This window comes from Enoplosus armatus, chromosome 6 (assembly GCF_043641665.1).
Source record: "Enoplosus armatus isolate fEnoArm2 chromosome 6, fEnoArm2.hap1, whole genome shotgun sequence".
In the NCBI taxonomy this organism is placed as follows: domain Eukaryota; kingdom Metazoa; phylum Chordata; class Actinopteri; order Centrarchiformes; family Enoplosidae; genus Enoplosus; species Enoplosus armatus.
Window position 1 is genome coordinate 1,337,049 of NC_092185.1, and position 27,351 is coordinate 1,364,399.

General features: G+C 43.8%; 2 protein-coding genes across 3 annotated transcripts; one reads left to right on the top strand and one right to left on the bottom strand.

The window, feature by feature from the left end:
- Positions 1-17,651, bottom strand: snx33 (sorting nexin 33). 2 transcript variants are annotated; one of them, XM_070906823.1, is made up of 3 exons: positions 15,681-17,651; positions 15,416-15,473; positions 1-3,071 (listed from the first exon to the last, which is right to left on the bottom strand). In XM_070906823.1, exons 1-3 carry the CDS (start codon positions 16,854-16,856, stop codon positions 2,818-2,820), a joined length of 1,488 nt encoding a protein of 495 aa, XP_070762924.1. In that variant the 5' UTR covers positions 16,857-17,651; the 3' UTR covers positions 1-2,817. The 2 variants fall into 2 exon arrangements, with proteins under 2 accessions (XP_070762924.1, XP_070762923.1); XM_070906822.1 differs by having other exon boundaries at positions 15,416-17,651.
- Positions 17,526-26,589, top strand: snupn (snurportin 1). The gene is made up of 9 exons (XM_070906825.1): positions 17,526-17,905; positions 19,729-19,893; positions 20,758-20,944; positions 21,183-21,287; positions 23,812-23,908; positions 24,544-24,641; positions 24,807-24,884; positions 25,376-25,456; positions 25,619-26,589. Exons 1-9 carry the CDS (start codon positions 17,865-17,867, stop codon positions 25,937-25,939), a joined length of 1,173 nt encoding a protein of 390 aa, XP_070762926.1. The 5' UTR covers positions 17,526-17,864; the 3' UTR covers positions 25,940-26,589.
- Positions 26,590-27,351: the final 762 nt, after the last annotated feature.

The following is a 27,351-nucleotide window of genomic DNA, read 5'->3' on the forward strand; positions in this document are numbered from 1 at the left end:
TGATCACCATCATTACTTTTATTAAGATTTTTAGGTCCCCTTCCCTTAAATCAAGTGACAGATTGCTTTCTGAAAATCACCATCTGTTATTTCAGAGACTGAAACTAAAACATAGAGCTCCTGCAACTCACCAGCTCACACATCCATGTTAAGAAACAGTCACTTGTGTGAAATGTCTGGCATTGAACTCATCGTGCAGCTTTGAAACATGAGAGGAAAGTGTCATTACGGAACCTGATTGGGGCTGCGCTTCTTTCAATGGTTTTTCACTCCTTCTTTTGCACCTTGAATGTCTTTTCTTTTGCCCAAAATCTGTCTCTGCCTTTGGTGTCCTTTGCCGTGTCTTTGTGGAATGTTTCTTTACTTTTTCCAAATGCTCTCCTCACATTTTCCTCAGAACAGATTCAATTACAAAACCAGAGAGCACATTCAATTTCACTACAACCAAACAGAGTAAAAAAAGGAAGCCCAGTAGAAAATGACTTCTTTGGTCTTTGAGAAACTGCGATGAGTGAAAATATCGACAGAAATTAAAAAGAAAAAAATGCTGAAGTAAGAAAGGCAAAAGTTTGTTCAAAAACAAACAAACAGCACATTTAGACAGCAAAGGGTTAAAGGCTGCAGCTGTGGACTGAACAGTACCAGTAACAGATACAACACTCAGATCTGAGTCACACACACTCACACACACAGGGAGCATTTGTTTACTGAGGAACCTGCACTCTGAATCAGCACTTCTTTGTTATGTGAGAACCACAAAAAGGTTCTAACTTCAAATCATGAAACTCACAAACACAGATGTCACAAAATAATGTTCCGTTCACTTTTCATACACACCCAAACGCACCACTGAGAGATCGAGCCCTCTTCCATCACAGTGAAGACTCAGTGTCTCACACATGAACACTGCAAACTGCTTGAGGAGGAAGCGTGTGAAGCTCACAAAAACATTCCCTACACTTCTTGAGGTAATGCTTATAATTGCAACGCAGACTCCAAATAAACCCGGAAGGTTAACACGACGCTAAAGATAGTCTCGTCAGACCACAAGTCCTGTTAAACAGGATGAGTAACGCTACTGGAACAACTCTTATTTAGAAAAACACTCAAACAGTAAAGAGTGGGGCCTCATAGCCACTCAAATCTCCTTCTGTGGAAAAATGAGTACGTTAAATATGAACACTTCACTGTGACCACAGCTGGAATGAATATGTATTATTATTATTATTATTATTATTATTATTTAATGAACAGTTTTGGGAAATATGCGTATTGACTTTCTTGCCGAGAGTTAGGTGAGGAGGTTGATGGCACTCTTGTGTCTGCAGGAGGAATTTAAGGCTCTAGCCAGCAGCTGGTTAGCTTAGCTTAGCATAAAGAGTGGCAACAGGGTGAAACAGCTAGCCTGGCTCAGCCCAAAGGTAACACAATCTGCCTACCAGCACCAGCTCACTAATTAGCACGTTGTGTTTCGTTTGCTTAATCCTTATAAAGCAGTGTGAGAACACGCGGTGGTTGTGTTAGAGGGGGGGGGTCTGTGCTGGACTATTTCATGAGTGGGTGCAGTGTCCTAACCCCTGTGAAACCACAAAATTATGTTTTTACACTTTGGCTTTTGTACAGATTCAACAATTGAAATATAACATTTTTAATTATTGAGTTTTAAACAAGCTGGTAGGCTGATTTTTTTTACGTTTGCATAGAGCCAGGCTAGCTGTTTCCCCCCGTTTCCAGTCTTTATGCTAAGCTAAGCGTAGCTTCTGCTAGCAGAAAGAAAGTAAACAAGCATATTTCCCAAAATGTCGAACTACTTCTTCAAGTTATTATACAGTATAGAGATAATCTGAATGATATAATGTGGTATTAGATGTTGTCTTAAAATACTTGATATGAACATTTATATAGGAAGAATTTGGTCTTGTGTCAACTTCAATTTAATACAAATATTCTGCCTCACATCACCTGTCTGACTGCTTTTCACACTAGTTGACCAGATAAACCTGCTGCTACATACAAAACATCATTCATTGTCTCACTGTCTTCCACTGTGGAAAAGGGACTTGATCAGCAGAGTAGTTGCCTCACCCACACACAGACACCCCCCCACACACTATGGCCCACTGTATATCAAAACATGTGCAAACTTGTTTCCAATCACAACTCATTCCAAAAATGCCCCCCCCCTATAAAACACAAGGCATGCTACAGACAAATGGTCCATTTAAACATATTTTCACTCCATCAGAATGCCTCAGATCCTTAAAGGCACTTGCTGCATGAAAAAAGTAAGAAAATGACGTGAAATAAACTGAATGACATGGTGTCAGTGAGTCGTCCGCACGGTGCAAAGACAGACATTTGTGACTTGTACTAAGAGACATTAGAGAAAGAGACATGAATGAATGTCGTGATGTTGGAGAGAAGGGGACAATTTCTAAACAGAACCCGTTTCATGGCGTGTTACACTATAGAAAACTCATCTATAGATTCTCTATGAATTTGAAACCTATATTCTTATTTTAACGTAACAAACACCTTAAATTATGTAAAATAAACAATATGCTGTGACACTGCCTATGTGATGTGTATTTCAGAAATAAAACGGTACAGTAGGTCTTTAAAAAAAACAAACGATGTGACTTTGAATCCATCAGAGTGACAGACTGTCACTACGGCTTCATTTCTCCGCCAGTTTTGTCAAACCGAACCAAACACGACCGACACAAAACGCCCTGAAAAAAGAGTCAAGACTTGGACCTTCCTTTCCTTCTCTTCGGGGTTTTTTGGCATCTTGAACTGGACAGCAGTTCGGTGTCTTTACAGACAGTCGTACATGCGCAGGGTGCGCTCCAGTTGCTGGACAACACGTTGGTAAAAGGCTATCTGCTCCTTGAGGTAGGCCTGCATCATGTCTTTGAAGTCCACCTCTCGCTGCTGATGGAAGTGGCTCATCTCTGCCTGGAGGGCAAACCCAACAGTCCGGCAGCGTTTCCTAATGCCGTCGGCTTCGTCTTGGTCCATCTTCCCTTCGTCACTCATCCGCTGGCTCTCCTTCACCTTAGCAAAGGCACCTGAGTTAAGACAAAAGATATATCATTTCAAAAACAGAAGGCTGGTTCGAGGCCAAACAGAACACCACAAGTTAAAGGGTCAGTTCACCCAAAGGACAAAGAAACAAAACCAGTTTTAGAGATATCCATCTCTGAGCGTTCTGCCTCCACCCAAATACAACAAACATATTTGATCATTTACGCATAGGTGTATCTAGCCATGCAGACAGTTTGGGTTTCATTTCTTAGGGTTTCTTCTCTTAAGATTGAAAAACTAGATTTAAAAATGTAACAGCAGCATGTTTTTATGGAAACATTATGTACTGGTTGCTCTGGATAATCCACAGAACACAACCGTGTCCATATACGGACTATTTCCTGTCAAAATATAGTTATAGTTGTTCCAGAGAAGTGAGAGAAGCTGATTCATGATGCTGACTGCTGTAGAAGTGTTCATTTTTTATGCTTTGAACACCACAAACAGATTTGGGGTGAAGGCACAAAACTTAAAAAGACAGACAAACTGTAAGTAAGAAATTATATCTGTTTGTATTTGGGTGGACTGACCTTTTATGTCACTATCACCTAAATATATACTTGTTTCAGACAATGTAAAATCTGCTACGTCCCTGTAAGATGTCAGCGATGATCAGCTGATTTACAGAGACAAAAAAGGATAACCATGAAACAGAAGTTGTAATAAAAGTTAAATACAGTCAAAAAAGATTAGTTTTGCTCTTTGGGACCCTTTTACTGTACATTGTGATATATATATATATATATATAAAGAGCTACAGTAATGTTGTGCCAATATCTCAGCAGTGAAGACCAACATCGTAACTTTCCCCCCAGAACTTAACTAGTGCAAAGCTGAGCCCTTTATAGGTAGAGCAGGGAACACACCACACAATTACTTTCTGTTTCCCTGCATACCAAGGACAAGTTACAACCACATTCACCCAGACTGCCATGACGTCACTTTCCAAGTGAAGAACACGGCAGCCCGATGGCATGTCGCCACGCCGCATTTCCCATCAGGTTAGTGAGTCCGTCTCAATCTCAAACAAGCTGAGCTCGAAACCTGGAGGCCGATCTTCCTCAGACGTCATGTCGATAAGCCGGCCAGCAGGACTAGTTCAGACGTGCTAGTGTGCAGGTTTTATCCATTAACTCTATCTGTGAGTTCATGCCGCCCTGGATTTTGTATGGAATTCCTGGCAGAAGTCTGGGAAAGCATGAACAGCACTTCCAGTCTGTTCCAGCGAGGAGGCGTGTGGACTACAGTCTGTGGTGCTGACCTACATTCATGTATTCTGTTTTCCACATGAGAGGAGAATGTGCATCACCAGATAGCATGTCAGTGGGACATAAAGGAAAGCCGCTCATGTGTGTGTGTGTGGAGTGAGGAATAATGGGGGGCTGAATCAACATTTTTGGATCGGCTAATGTAAAATCTCATCACAAAGAAAGCCTCGCAGCTAAATCTGCACTCTAACTTCATGCAAAACTATATCATCAAAGCCGCAAAACACAAGCTACCGAAAGAAAAACTGTGACAGAATAAAAGGCCAAGCTGTGTAGGTTTCCAACTATTCTAAAAAGCAATCCCTCTTCCCCACTACAGGCTAGCTGCCTCTTTTCTTTCTTTTTTCCTGGTTCACAAATGCTCTATGATACACTGCCAGTGGTCTGGAAAGGCACCAGATTTGTTTATCTTGCCCAACCAGACCGGCTACCGCTTGTTTTATGGCTGTGGCCAAAGAGAACTGAAGAACTTCACATGTGACAGCTTCATGGGTCTGTGCTGGGTAGATACGAGGACTCTGTAGGGGGTTAAGGAGCGGGGGGGGGGGGGGGGGGGGGAGAGGAGAGGAGAGGAGAGGAGAGGGGGGAGGAGAGGAGAGGAGAGAGGAGGAGGAGGAGGAGAGGAGAGGAGGAGGAGGAGAGAGGAGAGGAGAGGAGGAGAGGAGAGAAGAGGAGAAAGGAGGAGAGGAGGAGGGGGGAGGAGGAGAGGAGACGGGAGAGAGGAGGAGGAGAGGAGAGGAGGAGAGGAGAGGAGAGGGAGAGAGGAGGAGGAGAGGGGGAGGAGAGGAGGAGAAAGGAGGAGAGGAGGAGAGAAGAGGAGAAAGGAGGAGAGGAGAGGAGAGGAGGAGAGGAGGAGAAAGGAGGAGAGGAGGAGAGAAGAGGAGAGGAGAAAGGAGGAGAGGAGGAGAGAAGAGGAGAAAGGAGGAGAGGAGGAGAGGAGGAGAGGAGAGGAGAGAGGAGAGAGGAGGAGAGGAGAGGAGAGAGGAGGAGGGGGGAGGAGGAGAGGAAAAGGACAACGGCTAACAGAGGAGCTAAAAACACATTGAAGGGTTCCTGCAGGTTCAAGTTAAATTGAACTCTTTAATAAAAAGTATGCAGACTTTATGGCCAATAATTATTTCTTCTTATATCAACAGTTTCAATTGTTCCAAGTATATAAAAATAGTTCCTAATGATATAATTCAGTCAGTCATTGCGACCTGGACCCACATGAGTGGCAGAGAAATGATCGGTCCGGCTGCAGCCGTAGTGACGGCGTTAGCCAACAATCCCACCTTGGGTTTTTTTTAGGGAACTGAAATCTGTGTTTTTCTCAGATTGTTCCGGACCTGCAGATGCCGGCCTGGTTTAATCAGTCATACAGGGTCCGAGTGTGAGACAGAGAGACAAAGAGTGAGGACAGTCGAGATTAACTATGACCACAACCCTCTGGGCCACTAAACTCAGGCATCTGCTAAATTCCCCATTCCCACAGGCCTCACAGGGCGCGAGGTCACTGCAGGACGGAGTCAGGAAGTGCAGCACTTCTTCTCTACGCCTGCATCCATCTTGTGTCCCTTTGACACAAACTTTGAGAACGGAAGTCGCTCTTTAGGCTGTTTGTATTTGTTTGGAGCACGGGGAGCTTGTGCGCTTGTAGTTATGCATCAGTGGGGATACAGTTCCCAGTTCCCTATAACTGAGTTCCTTTTCAGCAAAGCCAGCATTATTTTTCTCCACAGACTGCAGATTCTTTTAAGAACATTAGAACACAGCAGTTTTAAGACAAGCGTGTCTAATTTTAACTTGTCCTCCTGTGGGACCATGATTTCCAGTCACGGCTAATAACACCTGATTCATCATGAAGTGGAGCCTCTTTCGTTAGTATGAATCAGCCGACCCCTGTAATGTGTGTGTAATTGATCAACACAACGTGGGCTGATAGGTGTGCTAGTGTCACCTTTTTGACAAGAGATGGGCGTCTTTAGGGAGCCATATGTAGCATGACTTAATTCATCAGAGCAGCTGGTGAGCTGAAGAAACACTCAAAATGATTTTTCATATTCAGAATCCAACTTGCCTCCTACAGTATTACAGTATTACAGGTTGAGCTGTGCTGTGAACAGAGTATCTTTCGTACAAAGTCACTGACTTTCTTTCACTTCCTCTGGCGATGATGATTCTATTTCCAAAACAAAGACATTAGGAAACTGTTATTCGGGATGAACTGAAATGACCCCATCATTACAAACCAACATGTGCTCCTTCAAAACTCCTACTTTCCCTTTAGAAGTTGAAAACTATCTCTTCTTATGAAAAACACTGCTTATTGCTTCACAATCCTCTGGAGGTGTGTGAGCTTGTGTGGGTGTGAGGAGTGAAACAGTGTTGGGCTAATATGTGAAGGCATAGCCGCTAGTATGTAGTGACTTCACTGCTGCCATGCAAACCACAAAACACCCCCGTTTTTCTTTTAAGACTTGGAACTGGGCTAAATTTCTCTCTTGCAAAGTAAAAGGAAAAGATATTTGGCAGGTAGCGGCATGACGTTTTCAAATCCAAGATAATGTGCTCTGGTTTGGTGAACCAAGTGACTGAAGCAGCCATTACTCATGCTCATTATAATGCTAATATACTGTAGGTCTGAACTCTTAAACTGCTCTAATGTCCAAATATTGACAAGACAGACTATCAGAATGACTCAACAGAGCACTGTAAAATAAACTCATCTGTGAATTCGGTTCAAACACAGGAAGGACTAACGTGACTGAGTAAGATTAGTGGATGTTATTCACATCGGACAGTCAAGTAAACAGAGACATTTTTCAACTGAGGACAAATGAGGCTTGTCACCACAAAACACTGACCATTAGTAAAGGGCTCTGAGAGTGTGTGTGTGTGTGTGTGTGTGTGTGTGTGTGTGTGTGGAGGCTGACGTCTGTGTCAAGCACCACAGTGAACTGATGAGATGTTTGTTCTCTGTTGATCTCAAAAAAATGTGAATGAAAACAGAACAGAGAAAAGACTTCTTACTGATGTGACTCTTAGCTGAAGTCTCAAGGCCACCAGGAAGTGGCTCGGAGTCTCTGTGAAACGGGCCATAGTAGAGGTGAGCTGGTGAGCCAACAGCTGACACGCCAACACGCTAACAAGTCCAAAACATGCTAGAGCTCAATCTTCTGTCATTTCATATATTATTCCAGCACTTTTCCTGATGTTTGAGGTTTTTGCCGCGGCATCATTTCCAAATCACTATCGAGATATTTAGGCAGGTGTCATATCGAAGTCATAACTTTGACAGAGGTACGCTAAATAAAAGTGGCTGGAGCAACACAGATAACAAGCTGCGATAGCTTCCTCCATTTTGGACTCTGGACAGATCAAAGTAAATACTGACATTTAATTTTGATGGAGGAGAGGAGGGGAGGGGAGGGGAGAGAAGGAAAGGAAAAAGACAGGACAGAGGAACAACATGTGCAGAGGAGCTGAAAACAGAGAGGAAAGAAGAAAAACTGAGACACAGCTTCAAGAATGCATGACAGGGTCAAAAGGACTCTGCAGTATCTGCCAGTGTTTAAAGTGGGTCTTAAAAGCCCAGAGGATACACAAAGATGAAAAAACCCACTGCTGAGTAAGCTAACAGTAACAGTGTTTACAGCAGCCAATCAGATACGCAGATAAAAACAGGGCTGGAGTTTATGTCCTGAGCTGGAATGAGCACAACCGATTTCAGCCACCTCACGTATCCTTTGTCCGCTGATCCTCGAGGCTCGTTTTTATTCTGGAGAGGAGCCACGGGATACTGAGACAAATATTTCCAATTCTTCGATTTTTTATTACTTCAGGGACGAGGAATGTTCAGAACAGAACCACCCTCTCGAGCCTGCACGGGGAATTAGTTACCAGAAATGTTTAATCTGCGAGCGGGCTTCTTCTTCTGCACGCTCCACATTACTGACCAAGACTGCAGAAATAAGACATGAAGCTTCCAAAGCTCCAAAGCTCAAACTGAAGTTCTTAATTAAAGCCATGCAAAAAGATGTTTGACAGATGTTTCTTTTTTTTTGATATGAGAGAATCTGATATAAAACTATTATATACTTCACTTTCACACAGACGGTGTTATAAATCCGTCCTCATGTCAGACATGTTCCTATCCAGATGTATTTGTTTACTAGAAGGGAAGTATGATTCCTCTCCACTGCTAATAGCCCCACTGATCTGGAAATGGATTTATTTCATCCTTTGTCACCTCAGGTTTCTCATATTTGCGTGAAAAAAGGGTGTAGTCACAGTGAAATCAAAGGTTGGACTGAATATGGATACAAATATCTGGGATTTCCAGCAATCATGTGCAACTAAACGACCAGCTTTATGCTGAGTTTTGAACGTAGGCTTTTCAAACTCATTGAAAGAGTCCGTTATGTCATCACACATCAAATAAAATAAAACACGAACTGTGACATCATTATTACTTTGTGTGAGTCATTATTAAATCCCTCCGGGTCTTCAGCCTCACCGTTCTGTTTCTGATTGTGACATTTAAATGAATTTATAGATTCAGCTCTTTTGTTGTGGAACAGATGTATTATTTCCTCCGTGTGTTTGCCCTCTAACTGTTATCTACTGAGTGCTGCAATGGCTTGGGAGAGGCAGAACAAATGAAAGATAGTTGTCCTTAAATTCATCCCTTCAATGTGGATGTCCAACCTCCTCCGACACGTGCCACCAAATGAAATACTGGACCAGGTGACGAGGGTTTTCCTTTGTCCTAACGTTTATGATCGCTTGCTCACGCAACATCATGACACAAGAAATGAGCAGAGAATGCGAACAATTCTCTCCTCAGAAGGACAGCGTCTCCATGCCAACCACAAGCACCGTGTCGGCGTTACCATGACTGCAGATGTTACATTGGCAGACGCGCAGCATCTCTCTGACAGTTAAAGCTTCATTCGTGTCGGCGGAGGGAGACGATCGGGAGGCGATTGGGAGACTGATGCCTTTCAACTTAACACTAAGAAGATGAAGTTTCAGTTCTGGGCTACTTCAGCTGTACTTTAGCTGCACTGGGGGACTCGATGGGCAGAGCCAGAAAAACAATTAATCTGTGAGCTAACTGGTGAACGTGATGCCAAAGAATGAATTGATCAAAACATGAACAAATACAGATGGCAATGACTTCTATTTTCCATCTATTCATGGCACTGCAAGCACTCGGAGAGTCGGCCTCCGAAACCACTTTGCCTGTTAAGAGTCGACGGGGAGTGAAGCCTTTCCCAGCATGCACTGAGAAAGAGGCTGGGTTCACCCTGTCTGTCACAAGGCTATAGAGACAGACACTCACATCTGCAGGCACCTTCAAGTCTTCCAGTTAACCCAACCTACATTTCTTTGGGCCTGAGGAAACCCATGCAATCCCCCCACAGGAAGCCTCCAGCTGTGAGGCGTTAGTGCTAACCACGAAGCAACCATGTCGTACTTAGCACTGCGTTTAAGCAACATTAATTAATGTTTGGCCACTTGGGGGCAGTGGAACATGCTGGAAACACAACATCTGACATATATCACCTTATAAAACAGCTAACAGCTGCCTATTCACTCCCCCAGCAGACAACGAGGCAACACTAGCATGCATTTGGAGTTGAGGTCTCTTCTTCTTCTTGAGCAAAGCATCTGGCTCTTTCACTGCTCTGTGCTCCACTATTTTCACCAGCTAACTTTGTTCATCATTTGGTGCTGGACAGGCAGCATTCAGAAGGTTTATCACAGCTTTTTGTTAACTAAACATCGTTACCAGCGTCATCTGGAAACAGGGATAATGAGCGAATGAACTGTAGAATTGCGGGTTGTAAAATCAAAATAATGAGCTGCAGGACACTAAAATGCCCCCAATCTTACCAGGAATGAGCGCTTACATGCACTTTATCGGCTAATGCGGCGTGAATTACGTCGCAAGACGTTGAGGCAAACTTTGAGCGAGGTTCAACTTGGCACAACCCCGATGCCAATACAGTCTAATGCCACTTAACCACAAAATGTGTGGATCTTTGAGAGGAGGGGGGAGGCGGCGGCGGCGGTAAAGAGCGAGCTCTCGAGACATCTGTAATCTCCTTCAGTGTGAAACAACAGCTCACTGGGCCAACGCAGACAGGAATGCAGCAGCATGTGGATAGACAGCGTGTGTGAAGACGAGAGCCGAGCCTTTGTCGAGATTTATGAGTACGCAAACAGGAGAGAGAAAACATTTGCTCTCCATAGTCACCACAGTCAGCAGAGGGGACTGTAGCCAACAAAATAACACGATCAACATTCATACGGTGCTGTAACTGGGCCACCGCACGCTCCTGAAACCCAAACCTGGTTTCACAGATTGAGGCTTGTCTTGCTGCTGACGGTGCAGTATTTTCGAGTGTGTTGTAAGCAGCGTATGGAATGTTAATCTGTAACATGTTTGTCAGACGATATCAACACGCCATGAGCTCCCGGTCAGCACTTTAAACATTAAACTTTAAACATTAAACAATAGTGAGAACTGACAAAACACACCAAGACGCTCGGATGCGAGACGACCCTCTGTTACCGCCGCAGATCGAGGGGGCGCACACATTTCCTCAGAACTGGCAGCAAAATAAATGTCATCCAAACTGATGAAGCCTGCATGTGGTTTGTAATGTGTTGCCATATGGAGGACAACTAACCTCTTGTCCAGATTAAAAGTCTGGCTGGCGTCCCAGGGGAGCCGGCTCATTCTCAGCCTGAATAATGGTCTGCTCTGGTGTGGATCACAGACGGCTTGATCCCACTATCAGCAATAGCTGAAGGGGGCAGAGACAAACACCACACTTTCTAGACTTTAGAACAATCTAACTGTCCAAAACAATGAGTCAAGATAAAAGGAGGACAGCTAAAGTCTGGTGCGTTTTATTTTGAAAAATGCACTGCAGTGTACCACAGCACATTTGTCATGGCGTTGGCTTTGGTTTTATGTAATTTATAACGTTGAACTTTTTAAACAGTTTTCTAGATAACTCACAACTTGGGGTTCATTTGAATGTAGAAAAGACTTTAACAGTAACTGCTGCCTTATTTTCCACAACACGTCATTCTCTGGACTCAGGTGATGCAGGTCCAGACCTCATGCAGAGCTGCAAGGCTTCAGATTTCATCTCACATAACATGTGATCAGATTGGACTGATACCCACACAGCAGGGCGGGTCGGTTTCACTCTATTGTGTACCCTTTTTGTTTGTTTCAGATTAGTGCATCATCAGTTGTCAGGTACACAATCTACAGAACATGATATCTGCTTTACTCTCACGAACACGTTACAATTACGGTCGATGTAACCTCATTTCCACAGAACACACATGAAATATTTAGGACCAGATTGATACCAGACCTGCATTGCTCACTTTATGATTATGTATAATCATACAGTGATTAACTCAAGGCAAGTAATAACTCAAAATAAGTACTGCTAATTTAACAGGAAGCAGCACAATAAACGTCAGAGACCAGGATTGACAATAAACAAGTAATTGCAACAGGAGGTGCGGTTGAAGAAGCAGTGCTAACGTTGGCCTCTCACACAAACGCCTCAGAGGCCCTTTATTCTACAGCAATGCAATGTAATTAACCCTTCAGGTCAAGATTTCAATTGTATTCAAACCAGATCAAGGTCTTACTGTGGGATTCGTTTTGGCAGAGGCTCAAAGTACAGCAGAGTCCACGCCTTTGGACCAGACTACATTTACTTTCTCCATTATTGAAACCAGGGCAGCTGCCCAGACTGACAATTCTAAAACGTTGTCTTTAGGGGGAAACAGGAGGGAAGAGGATGAAAAGAAGAGGAAGGCAGATGTGACAGACTGACTAGCAGACTGAGCGGCAGCAGAAACCAAAAGAGAAGAGACTCAGAGATCTGCTGAGAAAAAGCCAAAACAGGACAGAGAGAACGGGAGAACGACATGTACGGAGCACACCCTGACATTTTTCTGACATTACCCAAAACTTTGTCCTCCCTGGATCCATTTTATCAAGGCCACATGCAGTCGCTGCCCAACACCACATCTCAAAGACAGTTAACATTCCTGCAGTTCACATGCTCACCAGGATCACAGTTAAAAACCAGCTCCTATAGACCCCAGCGGAGGGGAAAGGCAGGCAGGAAAGAAGCAATGGGGAGATGAAGAGGAGGAGGAGTGCGCCGGAAAAGGTTGACCTCAGTTCTGTGTGTTGTGAGTGTTGCCACAGCTGTATCTGGTTCAGCAGAACACAAGTCACATCGAGGGGAATACTCAGCGGAGGGAAAAGGTCTCTGCCTGCACAAACACACTGCTGCTCAACCTCCTCGTGTACACAGTGTGTTGTCTCTTGGCTATTCCATTCTACTGCGAATAAGTGAGTTTTAGTACCATTAACAAAACTACACTTTTGTTTCCATACGTTAGGGAGTCTCCGCTGGTTACCTGGCAACCTGACAATGACAAGACTCCAGGAAGTTACTGCATGCGGCCGAACAATAGTCACAGGCGCGTAACAAGTGAGCTTTAGAGGTGATGGTAGCTGTTTCCCCCTGTTTCCAGTATTTATGCTAAGCTAACTGTCGCCTGGCTCCAGTGGTATCAGTCGTCTCATCTCGGGAAAAAAAGTGAATAAGCAAAACTTCTAAAATGTTAAATATTGCTTAAACATAAACTTTACAAGAACTTTACCCAAATAAAATAAATAAATACAAATCTGACCACTTTCTGTACACACACACACACACACACACACACCATATAATCCACCATTCTACAAAATAAAGTGATTCTAAAAATAATTCTAATATCACATCATCCTTTGTTAATGCATCCATGGTGCTTTACTCAGTGGTGCTTCAGGCACTGAATAAATGACATTTCAGATCTTTGACATGTGAAAGTGAAACTATCTGCACGGCCTGACACCACCAGGGTTCAATAATAAAGTTAAGCACTTGTGATTCTGGTGGACTGACCCTTTAAGTGCAATGCAACTAGCTGAATCGTATCATAATGACCTCCGTGATAATGAGCGCCAGCTGTTTGAAGGAGATTATAACATTTACCGACAGCATTATTCCTCACTGGTAGCAGCCCTTTCCTTCCTCCTGATCTAACTCCAATCAGCTGATATGGTTCTTTGTTTGGGAGCTGACACTGAATGTTGACGTCAGCGCAGGCTAATATTTCACCGCGGGGTTTGTCATCAGCCATCACAAACACAACTGTGACAGAGTATTCAAATCATTCAAACCACAGGAAAGTGCTTTATGAGTTCAGGCCTGTACGGTTACTGATTAAACACCGTTACGCTCATACATGAGAGTAAAATAAGCCATTGATGGCAGTGGTGGCACGACAGTTTTCAACAAATGTCAGCAGTGAATTTCCAACATTAGCTGCTTCAAGCATGACGTGTCACTCTGGGTATTTATGTTGTCCCCTTCTTGAAAAGAAATGCCCTGAAGGAGCATCATCCGACTCCGAGGTTTGAGCCTTACAGTAGGTGGTGACTGCAGGACCCAGAGTGACCTGAGCTGAACTTTGTCTCAGCTCATAGAAACGTTTGCATCTGCTGACAAGAACATGTTTGGAGTTGATAAAAGATAAAATGGGTAGCATTGATTCACAGTATACGTTGATGATACAACCGCTGGAAGAAGGATAAAGATGTCAACAAGCTGTCGCCAAATTAAAAGACCACAGGAAGTAAAATAAAGGTTTACAAGGATTACAGCTTTATATCCTGTTTAACGTCGATTCATCGCTCCAGAAGATAGACAGAGGAAGGCCACGGTCACAAAGGTTTAGATAACCAAATAACATATCACGTATTCTGACAGCCCAGTCCGTAGACCACATCCCTGCCTGAGTGACTCGGGTGTCCTCGTCACATGATGGTTGTAATGTTACACAACAACGAAGCTCTGACTATTTGTCTCATCAAACTTTTAACAGAACCCAGAGGAATCTAAGGTGAACCTCCACAACAGAAACATAAATTAAACATAATATGAATGGTAGTTTTGTTGTTTCACTCGTTAGGTAAATAGTTGGATTATTTTCAGCCTCTAATGACAGATGTTGTAGACACACTTCGTATAACATGTTAACAGTAATATGTAATTAGATATTAAAAAGTAAGCTCCTTGACACATACACAGTTTGGGTTGTGTACACTTAAGAGATATTGACTATTACAAGTGTGGTATGGTTTTCTTTTGTAATTATTCTGTTATTAAATCTGTTATTTTGTAATGTACTTTATAACATGATCAGTATTAGGGCTGCAACGAACGATATCTTTCATTATCGATTAATCTGCCGATCATTTTCTCCATTAATCTTTTAGTCTATAAAATGTAAAATATGCCATTTACAATTTCTCCCAGCCCTCGATGGCGTCTTCACTTAGCTTGTCTCGTGTGACCAACAGTCAGAGACCTAAACATGTTCAATTTACTGTGACATCAGCAGCAAATCCTCACGAGCTAAAACCAGAGAATGTTTGGCATTTTTGCTTGAAAATGACTGAAATAATTAATCGATTATCAAATCAAATCACATATGTGTGTGTGTGTGTGTGTGTGTGTGTGTGTGTGTGTGTGTCGAGGGGAGATGCTGGAGGCCAAACCTGAATTAATGTGTCATCCATAACTAAATAAATAGCACAGACTGAGAAACAACACAGAACAACATAGTCTGTTCCCAGTCTCAGACTCTTACAGAGTGAAGCTTCTGAAACACTTCCCCAGTGCAGCTGCTGCAGGAGAAGCTGGTACAGAGTTATTATTGGTGGTTAAATCAGAGTATTTAGGTTCATTAATCATCTGCTACAACCTTAAAGAGCCGTCTCCCTTCATATCCTGTTATGTCGTTCTGTAATTTGAAATAGGGAGCTGACCTTGAACCTTCAGTTAAAATGTGAATGAAGCTGCAGGAATACAAACATCTGTGTTGATTGAGGATGTAATCATCATTAATATTCTTGTTACATTTGTAATTCCCAGAGAAATCTGTCACACACTGAAACTACTCCCGGCCGGTTTTACCTTTCTGTAGATGAATGATGTCGGGGAAGTTGGCGAGCAGGCCTTGGTAGAGCGACAGCTTGTCCAGCATATGGAAGAGGTCATACTTAGGTTGCTCTGCAAACATCTCTCCAATGTTCTCATAGGTGCGGCCTGTATGGGAAATGGCGTTGTTGAAGGTGTCTGAGCTGTGGGGAGGGTCCAGCATGAACGCCTGGCTGATGGACTGGAAGGCATTTCCCAGCCGCTGGAACTCCTTCCTGAACCCACCCAGGTGTTTACGCACCAGCTCCGAGGCAACGTGCGTGAGCTGCATCACGCTGTCATCCATTTTCTTTGCAAAGGACTTGAAGGAGTCGATCCGCTCCTCTACGTCCTGAAGGTCCTGGTGCTCGTTAGGGATCTGGAGGGTCAGCATGAAATGGGCACCCACCATCTCGTCCTTCTCCGCCCGTCTCTTGCCCAGTTTCCACTGCTTGTCATCAGCGCACATCAGAAAGTGCTCAAAGCCTTCATACTGGGAGAGGACTGGGTGACTGGTCATGTGGTTCATCCACAGTATCAGTCGTCTCTTACGCTTCTCGATGAAGTCTTCCTCAAATCGCCCCGTGGCCTGTTTCTCAGGCAGGTGAGGCACGGAGATCACAGTGAACTTGTGCAGTAAGCGGTTGTACAGCCAGTCAAAGTGTTTGTAGCGCCTGTAGACGGGATGCCCCGTGTGGCTCGGCGTGACCCGGTACGAAATGTACGTCTTGATGCCCTTGAACTTCGTCTGTTTTGTGGGGTCTTCAATGGAGCAGGAGAAAGGCTGCGGGCTCTCCTTCCACCGGGGCCCCAAGGGACCCATATCGATGGTGTACGACTCAGCTATCTTTGCCATCATGGGTACATCCCCCAACACAAACGCTTCTACCCCTGAGCGGACAAAGCTGGAGAACCTGTTCAAGTTCCTGCCCACCATGCTGCCTTTCCTGGAGCTGGAGATGCTGTCCTGCCTCTCCATGTGTGGTTTGGCCCGGTAGTGCACGTTGGGGTTGTTGGACAGCGGGCTCTGATTGGCGTGTCCATTGGCCCCAGGGCTCCTAGAGTGGTCGCCATCGTCCACCACTGTCGATCTGTCGTCCCAGTCGTCCCAGTCGTCGTCGTCGTCGTCGTCATAGTAACTCTGCTGCAAAGGCAGAGGGGCGTTTGGGGTTGAGGGGAAAAAGGAGGAGTCATTTCCTAGAGATCCCGCCGGGCTAATGGAGCAGTCAGTCACGTTAGAGTTTGAGCGAGTGCGAATAATTTCCACATAGGATGCAGGGAAGAGACCCCTCTCCCCTCGGCTGTTCTCCCCCTGAAACCAGCCGTCCACCGAGTTCTCGTCAAAGATAACCAGTTCCTCGTTCTCCTGGATGCTGATCTCCTCTTTGTTTTCACTTAGAAAAGTGTAGATTGCTTTGGCTTTCACTGACACTGACATCTTGATACTCCAGTGGGTCCTAAAGCAACAGATTCTGGTGCCTAGATTGTATTGATGCTACTGTCTTGATGCATGCTGAGTAGGAAACATCTGACACCAGCTCACTGTAATATTTAAACGCGTCTCAAGTTACATGGCAGCTGTTGGATGGAGTGTGCAGCAGCACAGGGTGACGTTTGTAAACTGAATGATCTGACACACAAGTCAACAGTTACGTAAAACTATGACTTCTATCCGCCAAAAAGAGGCTAAAATATGCCGCCTGTGACCAGCAGCATCCTCGGCCCATCGAGGCTATGGCTCTATTGTCTTATCATCTATGATGCCTGAAGGTCTCACGACAAAGGCTCTATTTAATCTCCCTCATAACAGACGCTCTGCCTCCTCACACATCGCACACACAACAGGTTCAAAAACAAAACTGGTTTCACCAAAGAGCTCCTCCAAAAGCACCGGGGGGGGGTTTAACCCTCCGAAACTGGACTGCAACCTCGCGCTCTTCACTCCTCGGACACTTGTTTCTCATTACGGAGCCTGAAAATGATCCTTGGTGAAAATATTTCCAAGACAAAGTGGCCTGGCGTGAAGAAGCACGCAGCGATGAGTAATGGTACCCCTGTGCAGTTTGAGCCTGGTCCGCATTCCCTCAGACTCAAACTTGCTGCGTTTTCCTTGTAAACAGGTCCCTGCGCATCTTCCTCGATCCTTTAAACACAACAAAAAGGCAGAACGAGCGACCGAACGAGCTCCTCCCGCAGAGCAGCCACGCACATCACGGATCACGGCGGTTTCTCGGGGTCGGTTCCTGTGCGCGCTGCAACAAAGTAACTCTTTCCATGACGTTAGACTCGGACAATTGAAGGCAACTTCGCCTTTTTTTCATCAGCTCCTTTATATTCTGAGAAGGAGGAGAAACTGGCTCAACACCGCCCCCAACAGGAGGAGCGCGGTACTGCATCCAGCACACATTACAACACCCAAGGGGCATTTCATGCCGTCCGGTTTCAGATGATGATGATGATGATGATGACGATTGAGTACGCAGAAAGGTAATAATCGTAATAATTATTATGATAACTATTATCAATATTATTAGTAGCAGTAGTATTCTTACATACATTTGCATGTTATAGCATTAATCAAACTGTGACTTATTTAGTTAAAGCCACCACTATAATGCCAGTATAAAGTTTTATATATATATATATATATATATATATATATATACTTATATACTATGTTCATATTCGAAACATTTATTTCTACACCATAAGATGTTCAAATTCAACTTCAGATGCAGTTTTTATGCCACCATTTCATATAAAAGCAGTTCAAAGTGCTGCACAGGGTAAATACAATCAGAATCAGAGGAAAAGTTAATATACATCATTTTATAATGTACGTTTGATGCTACTTTATACCTTTAGAGGGAAATATAGCACTTTATACTCCAATATATTTATTCAAGAGTTCCAGTTAAAGTTAGTTAGATTTTTTTTACATACAAACCATATGGTCAGTTTATAATAATGAATATTACAGCTAATAATTGTATGTATTGTTATGGAGGACAGTTTATAAAGTAGTTAAAATGAGCTCCACCTCGACCAACTACATTACAGTACTGCTTATATTAATTCATCAATAATAATGCTTTTATAATGTAATAATGAAACACTTAGAGGGGCCATTCCGCGTAATGAGTACTTTTACTTTCGATACTTCGTTGATCATTTTTGTTGATAATAACGATGTAGTAGTTACAGAGAGTCCGCGTGTCCGCTGCTGGGAGAAACTCCGGGTTAGTTTGCGGTATTTAGTCGGCCAACTAAAAGTCGCCGCTGGTGGAAAGATGACAGCGTGACGTTTCAGCAGCAGCAGCCTCCCCGAGTGTCCATCCAAGGTACGTTGTGTTTCCAGCTGAAGTTACTCTCTGACCAAACCCCCCCGTCCAGGTGTTCCGTCGGGCCTGATAAATATGTGAAGCTACACCTGAAGCAGAAGGTCTCGTAGTAGAATCGGTGTTGTTAACGGCTGGCTGCTCCACGGTATGCTAGCAGGCTGAGCACGATGCTAACATTAGCTGCTAAGATAGCTGCCTGGCTAGATGTAGCAGTCCGTGATACAAGTGTCCCCGGGCTTTTTCATGGACCCCCCCCCCCTCCCTCCCCCCGCCAGATGAGGGTTTATCCCCCGTTTGAGAAGTCGTCTGTCGTCTGTGTGGGTTACAGTGATGAGGCTGAAACGTCCTGTCAAACAGTCAACTTGACGTTTAGTCGTAAAAGCAGATCTGTGTTCAACTTGTGTAGCACTGAAACGGACTAACCGAGTGAAAGCCTCTTTACTTCCTCTGAGAGCAGCCGGGACATTATGTGTTTACATGGTTACTATGGAACCGTCGAGATGTAGTCAACGACCCCCCCACAGACCCCAGCGATCAAGAGAAAATACATTTCCAACTATCATCAAGTCATCATTTCAGTCATTCATCAAGCGGAAGTGCCAAACGCTCTGAGTGTCTCATTCACTCACACATTCACACACCGATGGCGACCGAGCTGCCATGCAAGGTGCTGAGCAACTTTAGGGTTCAGTGTCTTGCTCAAGCCGGGAATCAAACCCCCAACCCTGCCCTGCTCTGCCTCCCGTGGGACAGCAGTTAACCACTGCACCACCATGCTGCAGTTGAGATAAATCCCTGTGTGAACCAAAGCACACAGTCTGAGTCACACACAAACAGCCACATGAACATGTGTGCCATTATACAGATGTTAACTAGCAAAATGTCTGTAGGAAGTGATGGATGCAGCTTTGCCGTAGAATGTCCTTACAATATGGAGTGGTCAATAACCTCTGGCATATTGATTTACAGAGTCCCCATGGATGACCTGACCAAAGCCCTCTCGGCCAGCTTTGCTGTGTCCAAGGAACCCAACAGTACGGCCGCCCCCCACCCTCGACTGGCCCAGTACAAGAGCAAGTTCAGCGTGCTGGAGCAGAGCGAGCGACGGCGGCGCTTCCTTGACCTGCAGAAAAGGTAAATGTCCGTACATTTCATATTTGACTCTGGAGTTTGGTCTGGAGTCTATAGATAACACTGGGGAACAATTTGAAAAAAAATTTCTGTTGAGTTAGATTTTTATGCTGATTAAAACTAAAATTGGCATGCTGATTCCAAAATTGCAGTCAGTTTTTTTCTAGCACGTCAAGTGTTTTCTCCACAGCTTACCCTCCAGATAAGCAAAATTCCACTGATTAGCTGTAGTAAGACTTGCCAGCTGATTACGATTGGACTCATCTACAGCTACGTGGCAACTTGTTTGTGCAGTCACAATTGAGACAGTGCGGTGAGAGGTGTGTGCAGCTCCCAATAGGTCAGTACTATCACACACATATCTGTTAAGTACAGTATTTTTCATATTTTTTAAGAAATCGGGGATCCTATAGTTCAAAAACTTGACGTGATAGAGAAGAACTGAGATCAGTTTTGGATTCTGCACCCAAAAATTAGTTAAAAACAGCTGTCAGACCTAACTCAACAATTCGATTCTGAAGATAATGTTTTTTACCAGTGAGGGCTCCTTACTTCTAAGTGGTGAAAGGTAACCTGGAGACCTTCTTCCATTCTCCTCTGCTTTGGTCTGTTTCCAGCTGCATGCTTACGACTGCAGTGACAGTTGTCAGCTACATCTCAGCCACGATAATGCTCAGTTCTAGAAAGCCCTTAAAGGTGGCGTCCTTCCAGCCTGACAGAACTGATCTGAAGAATGCAGATTCACTGACGTCAGTTCAGGCTGCGATTTAAATGCGTGTTTCTTGTGATTACTACGTCTTGTGTACGGGTACGTAGATGCTTTCACAGTATCTCAATGAGCCTTTTCTTTTTCATCACTGATCGCAGTAAAAGGTTAAACTACGTCAACCATGCGCGGCGTCTGGCTGATGGGGACTGGACGGGGGCAGACAGCGATGGAGAGGAGGACATGGAGAAGCCAGAGGAGGGGGAACGGGAGCAAGATGGCAACACAGAGGAAGAGGAGGGGATGGAGATTGAGAGGAGGAAGCTGCCAAAACATTATGCAAACCAGGTCAGTGCTTGATGTGTTGTTATTCTCACTCATGTGTGAAGGACGGCACATTACGCCGTGTGATTTTCAGCTGCATTCTTCATCTTGGCCAACAGAGGGCGCCTGAGCTTTTGGAATGACGGCCCAACAAGCTTGTTGCCTGCCAACAGATTTGACATCATCATTTTTGGACTTGTGAATACAGTGTTGATGAAGATGAACTGCTGGGTTTGTTAACAGAGTTCCCCTTCCTCCTCAGCTCATGCTGTCAGAGTGGCTGGTGGATGTGCCATCAGAACTGGACACTGATTGGCTGATGGTGGTCTGTCCCGTGGGCAAAAGATCTCTCATTGTCGCCTCCAAGGTAAGAACCTGTTATCCCTCTTCTGTTGTTTCACACGATCTGTCGCTGCAGCCTCTGAGTTTTAGAATTCAGGGAGGAAGGAGGTTAATATTTCAAGGCACCTCATAGATAATTCACCACATATGAACTGCCAATCAAATACAGTTGATTCTTAATTCAACTCAATATTATTTACATAGCTCCAAATCATAACAGAAGTGATCTCAGGGCACTCGACCGTACTCTTTATAATACTGGCTGTAATATGAAAATATCTTATCGGCTTTTGAACTAGTTTCCGTCTCTGCTGTTTTTGATGTGTCACCTTCCGTCTCACCATTTTCCAAATTTGATCAACATGAACAACAGCAGTCAGGATCTAATTGATCTAATTTGAATGCACCGTCACGGCTGTATTGAATCAATATTTTGAGAGGATTATTGTAATTTCACTTTATTGCCTGTAAATTCAACCCTTCATTTCCTGGTATCAGGGAAATGGGCTGAGTCGTGCCTGTGAGTAAGAAGAGCCACCTCGTCTGACAATGTGGGTTAGTTACAGTGAGGAAGAAATGTCCTGAACCAAGCCTGAAGTCATTTCATTAGATTACTGAATTTGTGTGTGTGAGGTACAAAATGAGCACCATATGAATCATAGAATTAGCATAATCCTGAGTCTGAGTTGCTATGTGAAGTAGTTTTATCAACATATATAGCCACTGGCGTATCATTGTTTTAAACACTTGAGAACATAAGTATGCTTGTGTTTGTCCGTTTGACCGAAGAAGTGTTGAAAATTGAAAAACAAGAAGTGCTGACTGTATGTCGTACTGAGCCACATCTTGTCTCGTCATTCGTTTGGAAATAAGAGAAGTTATCGTCTTGCTGATGTAAATATGAATTATGTCATTAGATTGTAAAACAGGAACAAAAAGAAAGATCATCAGCTTTTTAACATAAGCCCATAACAACAACAACATTAGGGCTGCGACGAACGATCATTTTCATAATCGATTCATCTGCCGATTATTTTCGGGATTAATCGTTTACTAAATGACATTCACTAAAATCACGTGAAGTCTTCAGTTGTCACGCAATTTACTCTCACATATGACAAATAAAAGCAAATCATTACATCTCAAAACATTTGACTTTTATCATTTTATTTTCGTGGCCCCCGAACGACCCCACTAACAAATAATGTGAATACGCTCCACCGTGCAAAAAGGATTTGTTTGGTTTTCTTATCAACAGAAAATGAAAACATAAATCCAGATTTGGGTGACCGCTTGGATCCAGGATGAGTCTCCAGGGTCTGTGCTGAATTATGAGAAACCTGTCAGTCAAACTGAACCCCCCCCCCCCCCCAAACAATCCTCTCTTAATGTCCTCTACAGTATTTAAAGAAAGAAAAAAGTGAAATTAGCCATCGATAACGTCTTGTTAACTTGAAGTCATAACTTTGGGGCTTTCCCGATTTACTTTCTTACAACATCGCATGTGTTTTTCTGTAAAACTGCTGCCTCATTTGGCTCCTATCAGTTTGTGGTTTGTGAGTAATGAAAAGGCTTATCAGCATCAGATGCACATTACAGGTAACTCTGGTACAACATGCCCGTCCTGTCATACTGGCCCTAGACGGCAGTTTTCCTCTCCCGGCACTCACAAACCTTTGTTGTCCTGCTGTCACTGACACTCCACACCCTGTGGTGCAACCATCTGTCACATCATGATGACAGTCATCTGGTTCCTCATTCATTATTCCAGACCTTGACCTCATTGACGACAAACCAGAGAAACGCCGCAGCACAGCGCGCTCTCCAAAGGCTCTTTGAAAGCCTGAAACATCAGATGGTTTCTGTTGCTTGAGGAAAACTGAATGAGACACGTTTCATCTGATTGCGAGCATTCACCTTTAATTTGAGTTACCTAGTGTGACATTTTTAGCTTTCTGAGTTCCTGCGCAGCTCTCTGTGGGACAGGAAGAAGGGCACCAAGACTCTCTAAACCTCCTCCGATCTGTGACCCCCAGCAGTTACAATGCTCAACTTGTCTTGTTACACTTCTCTGTCTTATATCATCATTTCAGCTCAAGCGCCGATATGATTTTATTGTAACTGTTTTAAATTCTGTTGTTTTTAAAGTCATGACTGAAGTAAATTATCATTTAATAACTCACAAAATGAGTCATTAGTTTTTGTTGTATAACTGTGAAGACTTTTGCATTGCAGTTTGATCAGTTTATGTGTGATTTGTGCCATATCTTAATATATATCAGCCCTGACTGAACACACGTTTTGCATCAGTATATCTGTATTGAAAATCTCCTATTATTTTTAGGTTAAGCTAAATTGCTACTCGAGGCAGCTTTCATGTGTCACGTAGTTTAACAATGCTACATATACATGAATGCCTTCATAAGAATGTAGAAGATGAGGCCATTTTATGATCAACATAAACACATGGCTCAAGAGATGTAACCAGTTGGAGTGACTCTGGGGAGCAGCTGCCGTCGGTAACCGCCGTCTCTTTTGTTTTCCTGAAGGGTTCCACTGCAGCGTACACTAAAAGCGGCTACTGTGTGAACCGTTTCCCCTCCCTGCTGCCCGGTGGGAACCGACACAACTCAGCCATGGGAAAAGGTAGGTGGGCCTGCTGTATGTGGAGCGCAGTGGTTTATTATAGTGGACCACTCAGGCCATTTAGCAACAGGAGGAAGTGTTTCGCCAACAGAAGGTTGTCCCTTTTGCTTCCGTTTCAGGTTAAGTTCTAGCCAAGATGTAGAGCAACGACATTCAAAGATTTTTAATGTCATAATCACAGACAAAGCTTTTTAACCTGCTGGCGGGGCGGGCAGTAGAAACTCAGCAGGAAGCCAAGCTTTTTTCAAACTCACAGAACTTTCTTTCTTTTCTTTCTTAGACATCCCAACTTTTTTACAGAGGAACCAAATATGACTGTTTCCATTTGATGGAACGGTGATTTTAGAGATGTTTACAATCCTAAAGCTACTTAAGGGGAAATAAAAGGGTAAAAACTGGATGTTAAGGGGGTCAAGTAGAGCAGAGATCCAACTAAAGCACCTAGTGAAGACTTGATGGACGCCTTTGTTGGTGGTGTCTTGTATTGGGTGGAGGTCCCATCAAACCCCTCGTAGTTGCAGTGTGTTGAGGTCATTTTGTACTATGAGGTTTAAAAATAATAGCCGATATAATACGTGACTATGAAAAGAGTTTTATACCAGTGTATGCTGTATATTTGTTTGTGCCCCATGCAGACTACACCATCCTGGACTGCATTTACAGTGAGGTGGACAGAACGTACTACATCCTGGATGTCATGTGCTGGAGAGGCCACCCGGTGTACGACTGCCCGGTGAGACTGGCTTCTGATCCTCCAGCGATCCAGGAATGCTTGTCTAATTGCTTAAGTAGCAAAGTCTGGGCCACAGATGTGCCTTTTAGCCACGTTGCCCATCTCATTGGCTCGAGATTGGAAAAGGAGTTTTCTTGTTGACAGTGCTTGTCCTCTCATCAACAGACAGAGTTCCGTTTCTACTGGCTCCAGTCCAAAGTCCAGGAGACGGACGGCCTATCAGAAATCGCCAAACGCAACCCTGTGAGTAACCGCACCAGGAACAGAGCCTCTTCACTTCACGCCCCATTTTTCCTTCCTAGTTTCCAGTACTTGTCATTTGAGACAATCTTAGGTTTTCTGTTTGTTGTGCTTTATGCCTTGCTGCACCTTGTTTCCACATATGGGATAAATAAAGTCCTGAACTTAAACTCAAACCTCCTCGGGGGGAAATGAGACAACGGAAAATTAAAGGCAAACTCCCATTACAGTTTTCTGTACTAATTGGGCTCTAAAGTGATTATTGCACACAAATCCTGAAGATTATGGTGCTTCTAGAAGCCTGAGTGAACTTTGAGTTCAAGTTCCACCTCTTAATCTTCAGTGTTTGTGTGGTACAGCCCAGTAGGAGCTAAATCAGGCTTAGTCCTCGTAGAGTAAACTCTCCATTGGAAAGCAATTTCTCACTTTTGACAAGAAGACAAAGTGTGTTTGGAACTAACAACGTGGTGCTCTGGTTTTGTTTGGTCCAACAGTTCCGGTTTGTGAGCCTCCAAAGCACCGACTGCACAGCAGAGCTGATTCAGAACGCTCTAGCAGCTGAGTACAGCTTCAGCGTAAGAAGACTTGTCCTTCAACCGTGTTAGAGTCAGATAGATGATGAAACTGCTCAGGGGAATGATGTATTGTATATAAGTACAATATATAACAAACAGAAATACATTTAGTTTGCTTCTCATCAGGCTGTGATTATTTTAAATCTGAATTTCTGACTACAGGTGGATGGTCTCCTCTTCTACCACCGGCAGACCCACTACACTCCCGGTAGCACCCCTCTGGTGGGCTGGCTTCGCCCCTACATGGTCACCGACATCCTGGGCATAGAGGTTCCCGTAGGACCCATCACCACCAAGCCCGAGTACGCCAGCCACCAGCTGCAGCAGATCCTGGAACACAAGAAGACATCAAGTGAAGTCCGTCCGGCCAACAGAAGCGGAGGCTACGAGTTAGAGTACCTGTCCACCCCAAACCAGGACAGCGGGGGCACTGTGAACTTTTTGAATCAAAAACCAATAAGGGAAGCACACATGGAGCTCTGAGTGGGAGGCTTAACGAGATGCAAATTGCTAACTCAGTGTTTCTGAGTGGTGGCGGCCCACATATGGCTCTTTAGAATGTCTGCTGAATGGTTTTGCAAATCTGACCAATTGGAAAGCATGGCTAATTCTAATCCGGCACCGCTCAGGACGCCCTCAGAGTGCAGATTAGTAGAGCTATGTTATATATGTGTGTTTTTATATGGCTAAAAACTCGTCTGCCATTTACATCTTTAGTTCTACCTGCTGCAGAACCTTGAGAATAATTGCACAGCATTTAGCCACTATAATTAGTCAGTCACGGTCTCTTATGCATATCCCTTTCATAACACCACACCTATCATAAAAGATGATCTGCTGCAAAGTGCAGCACAATAGATGTTGTGGTCAAGTGTTAATTTACTGCTCTGCACTTAAAACTGTCATTCGTGCTTACTAATATACAACGTTTGTGAGCAACAGCAGTGGAGAGTTTGTAGGATGCACTCAGTGTTTTGGAGGTGAGGTGTTGCTGACTGGTCTCTGACCTGTGAATTACCATCATGCTGAACAGCAGCAGTGACATGAACTTTTTAACAATTTGCTGTTAAATTTATAATTGCTTACAAGATGTTTTAAAGTGTATGTTTCTAAATAAATGTTTTTTTTATCGGCCTACTCTCTCTGTGCACTGTGTTCCCACTGACTGTTGGATTCATGCCGGTTTTATTTTTAAAGGTCTATTTCTGAAGCTGTTCAATCCTCCAGGAGAGACATTTAATGTAGGATTTCTTTTTTTAAATGAGAAGAAGAGCAAGTCCTGAACAGAAACTTTAGACATTTCATTTGATTCTGGTTGCTCTTCACCACTTTTTTGGATGCAATTATAAGCATTCATATATATAAAATATATATATGTACATTTATGTGTGTGTGTGTATATATATAACCTTTAAAGTTTTATACAATTTCCATAATTTTATATAATTTACGTGGAAGTTAAAAAGATGTAATCCTCAGACCTGACTGTACATGCACTGTCAACATAACTGCAAGTGGCTGATGTCCAAGTATACGGGAAGACGTGACTCACGCTGATTCCAGCGCTCACCAGCAGAATTCACGCGCATCTTTTCCCCTCTGCACTGAGCTGACTGTCATTTGCGTAACTGAAGAGCTGGAAACAGGAAAAGACGTGAGAGCGTCTGGCAGGGCTGTGAACTGTGCCTCAGCGACCTGTACCAACACGTCCTTTGACAAAGAACACCTAAGATCGTCGCCTCAGGTTACCATATCGTGGGTGTATGAAGTAGTGCACACTATCTGAGGGGAGGGGAAGGCAGACCTGAAGGCCTGACTTTCTTATTCCTTTTGTTTCCCTAGTGAGAACAAACTTTGTCATTCTTTTTTCCATCTGTGGTTCTGAGTGAAACGTC

Coding starts and splice junctions, on each gene's coding strand:
- snx33 (XM_070906822.1), bottom strand. CDS start 16,856: ATGTCAGTGTCAGTGAAAGCCAAAGCAATCTACACTTTTCTAAGTGAA. Junction 3,072..15,415: donor CATCATTCATCTACAGAAAG/GTAAAACCGGCC, acceptor GTCTTAACTCAG/GTGCCTTTGCTAAGGTGAAG.
- snupn (XM_070906825.1), top strand. CDS start 17,865: ATGATGATGATGATGATGATGACGATTGAGTACGCAGAAAG. Junction 21,288..23,811: donor CTCTCATTGTCGCCTCCAAG/GTAAGAACCTGT, acceptor GTTTTCCTGAAG/GGTTCCACTGCAGCGTACAC. Junction 25,457..25,618: donor CAGCTGAGTACAGCTTCAGC/GTAAGAAGACTT, acceptor TTCTGACTACAG/GTGGATGGTCTCCTCTTCTA.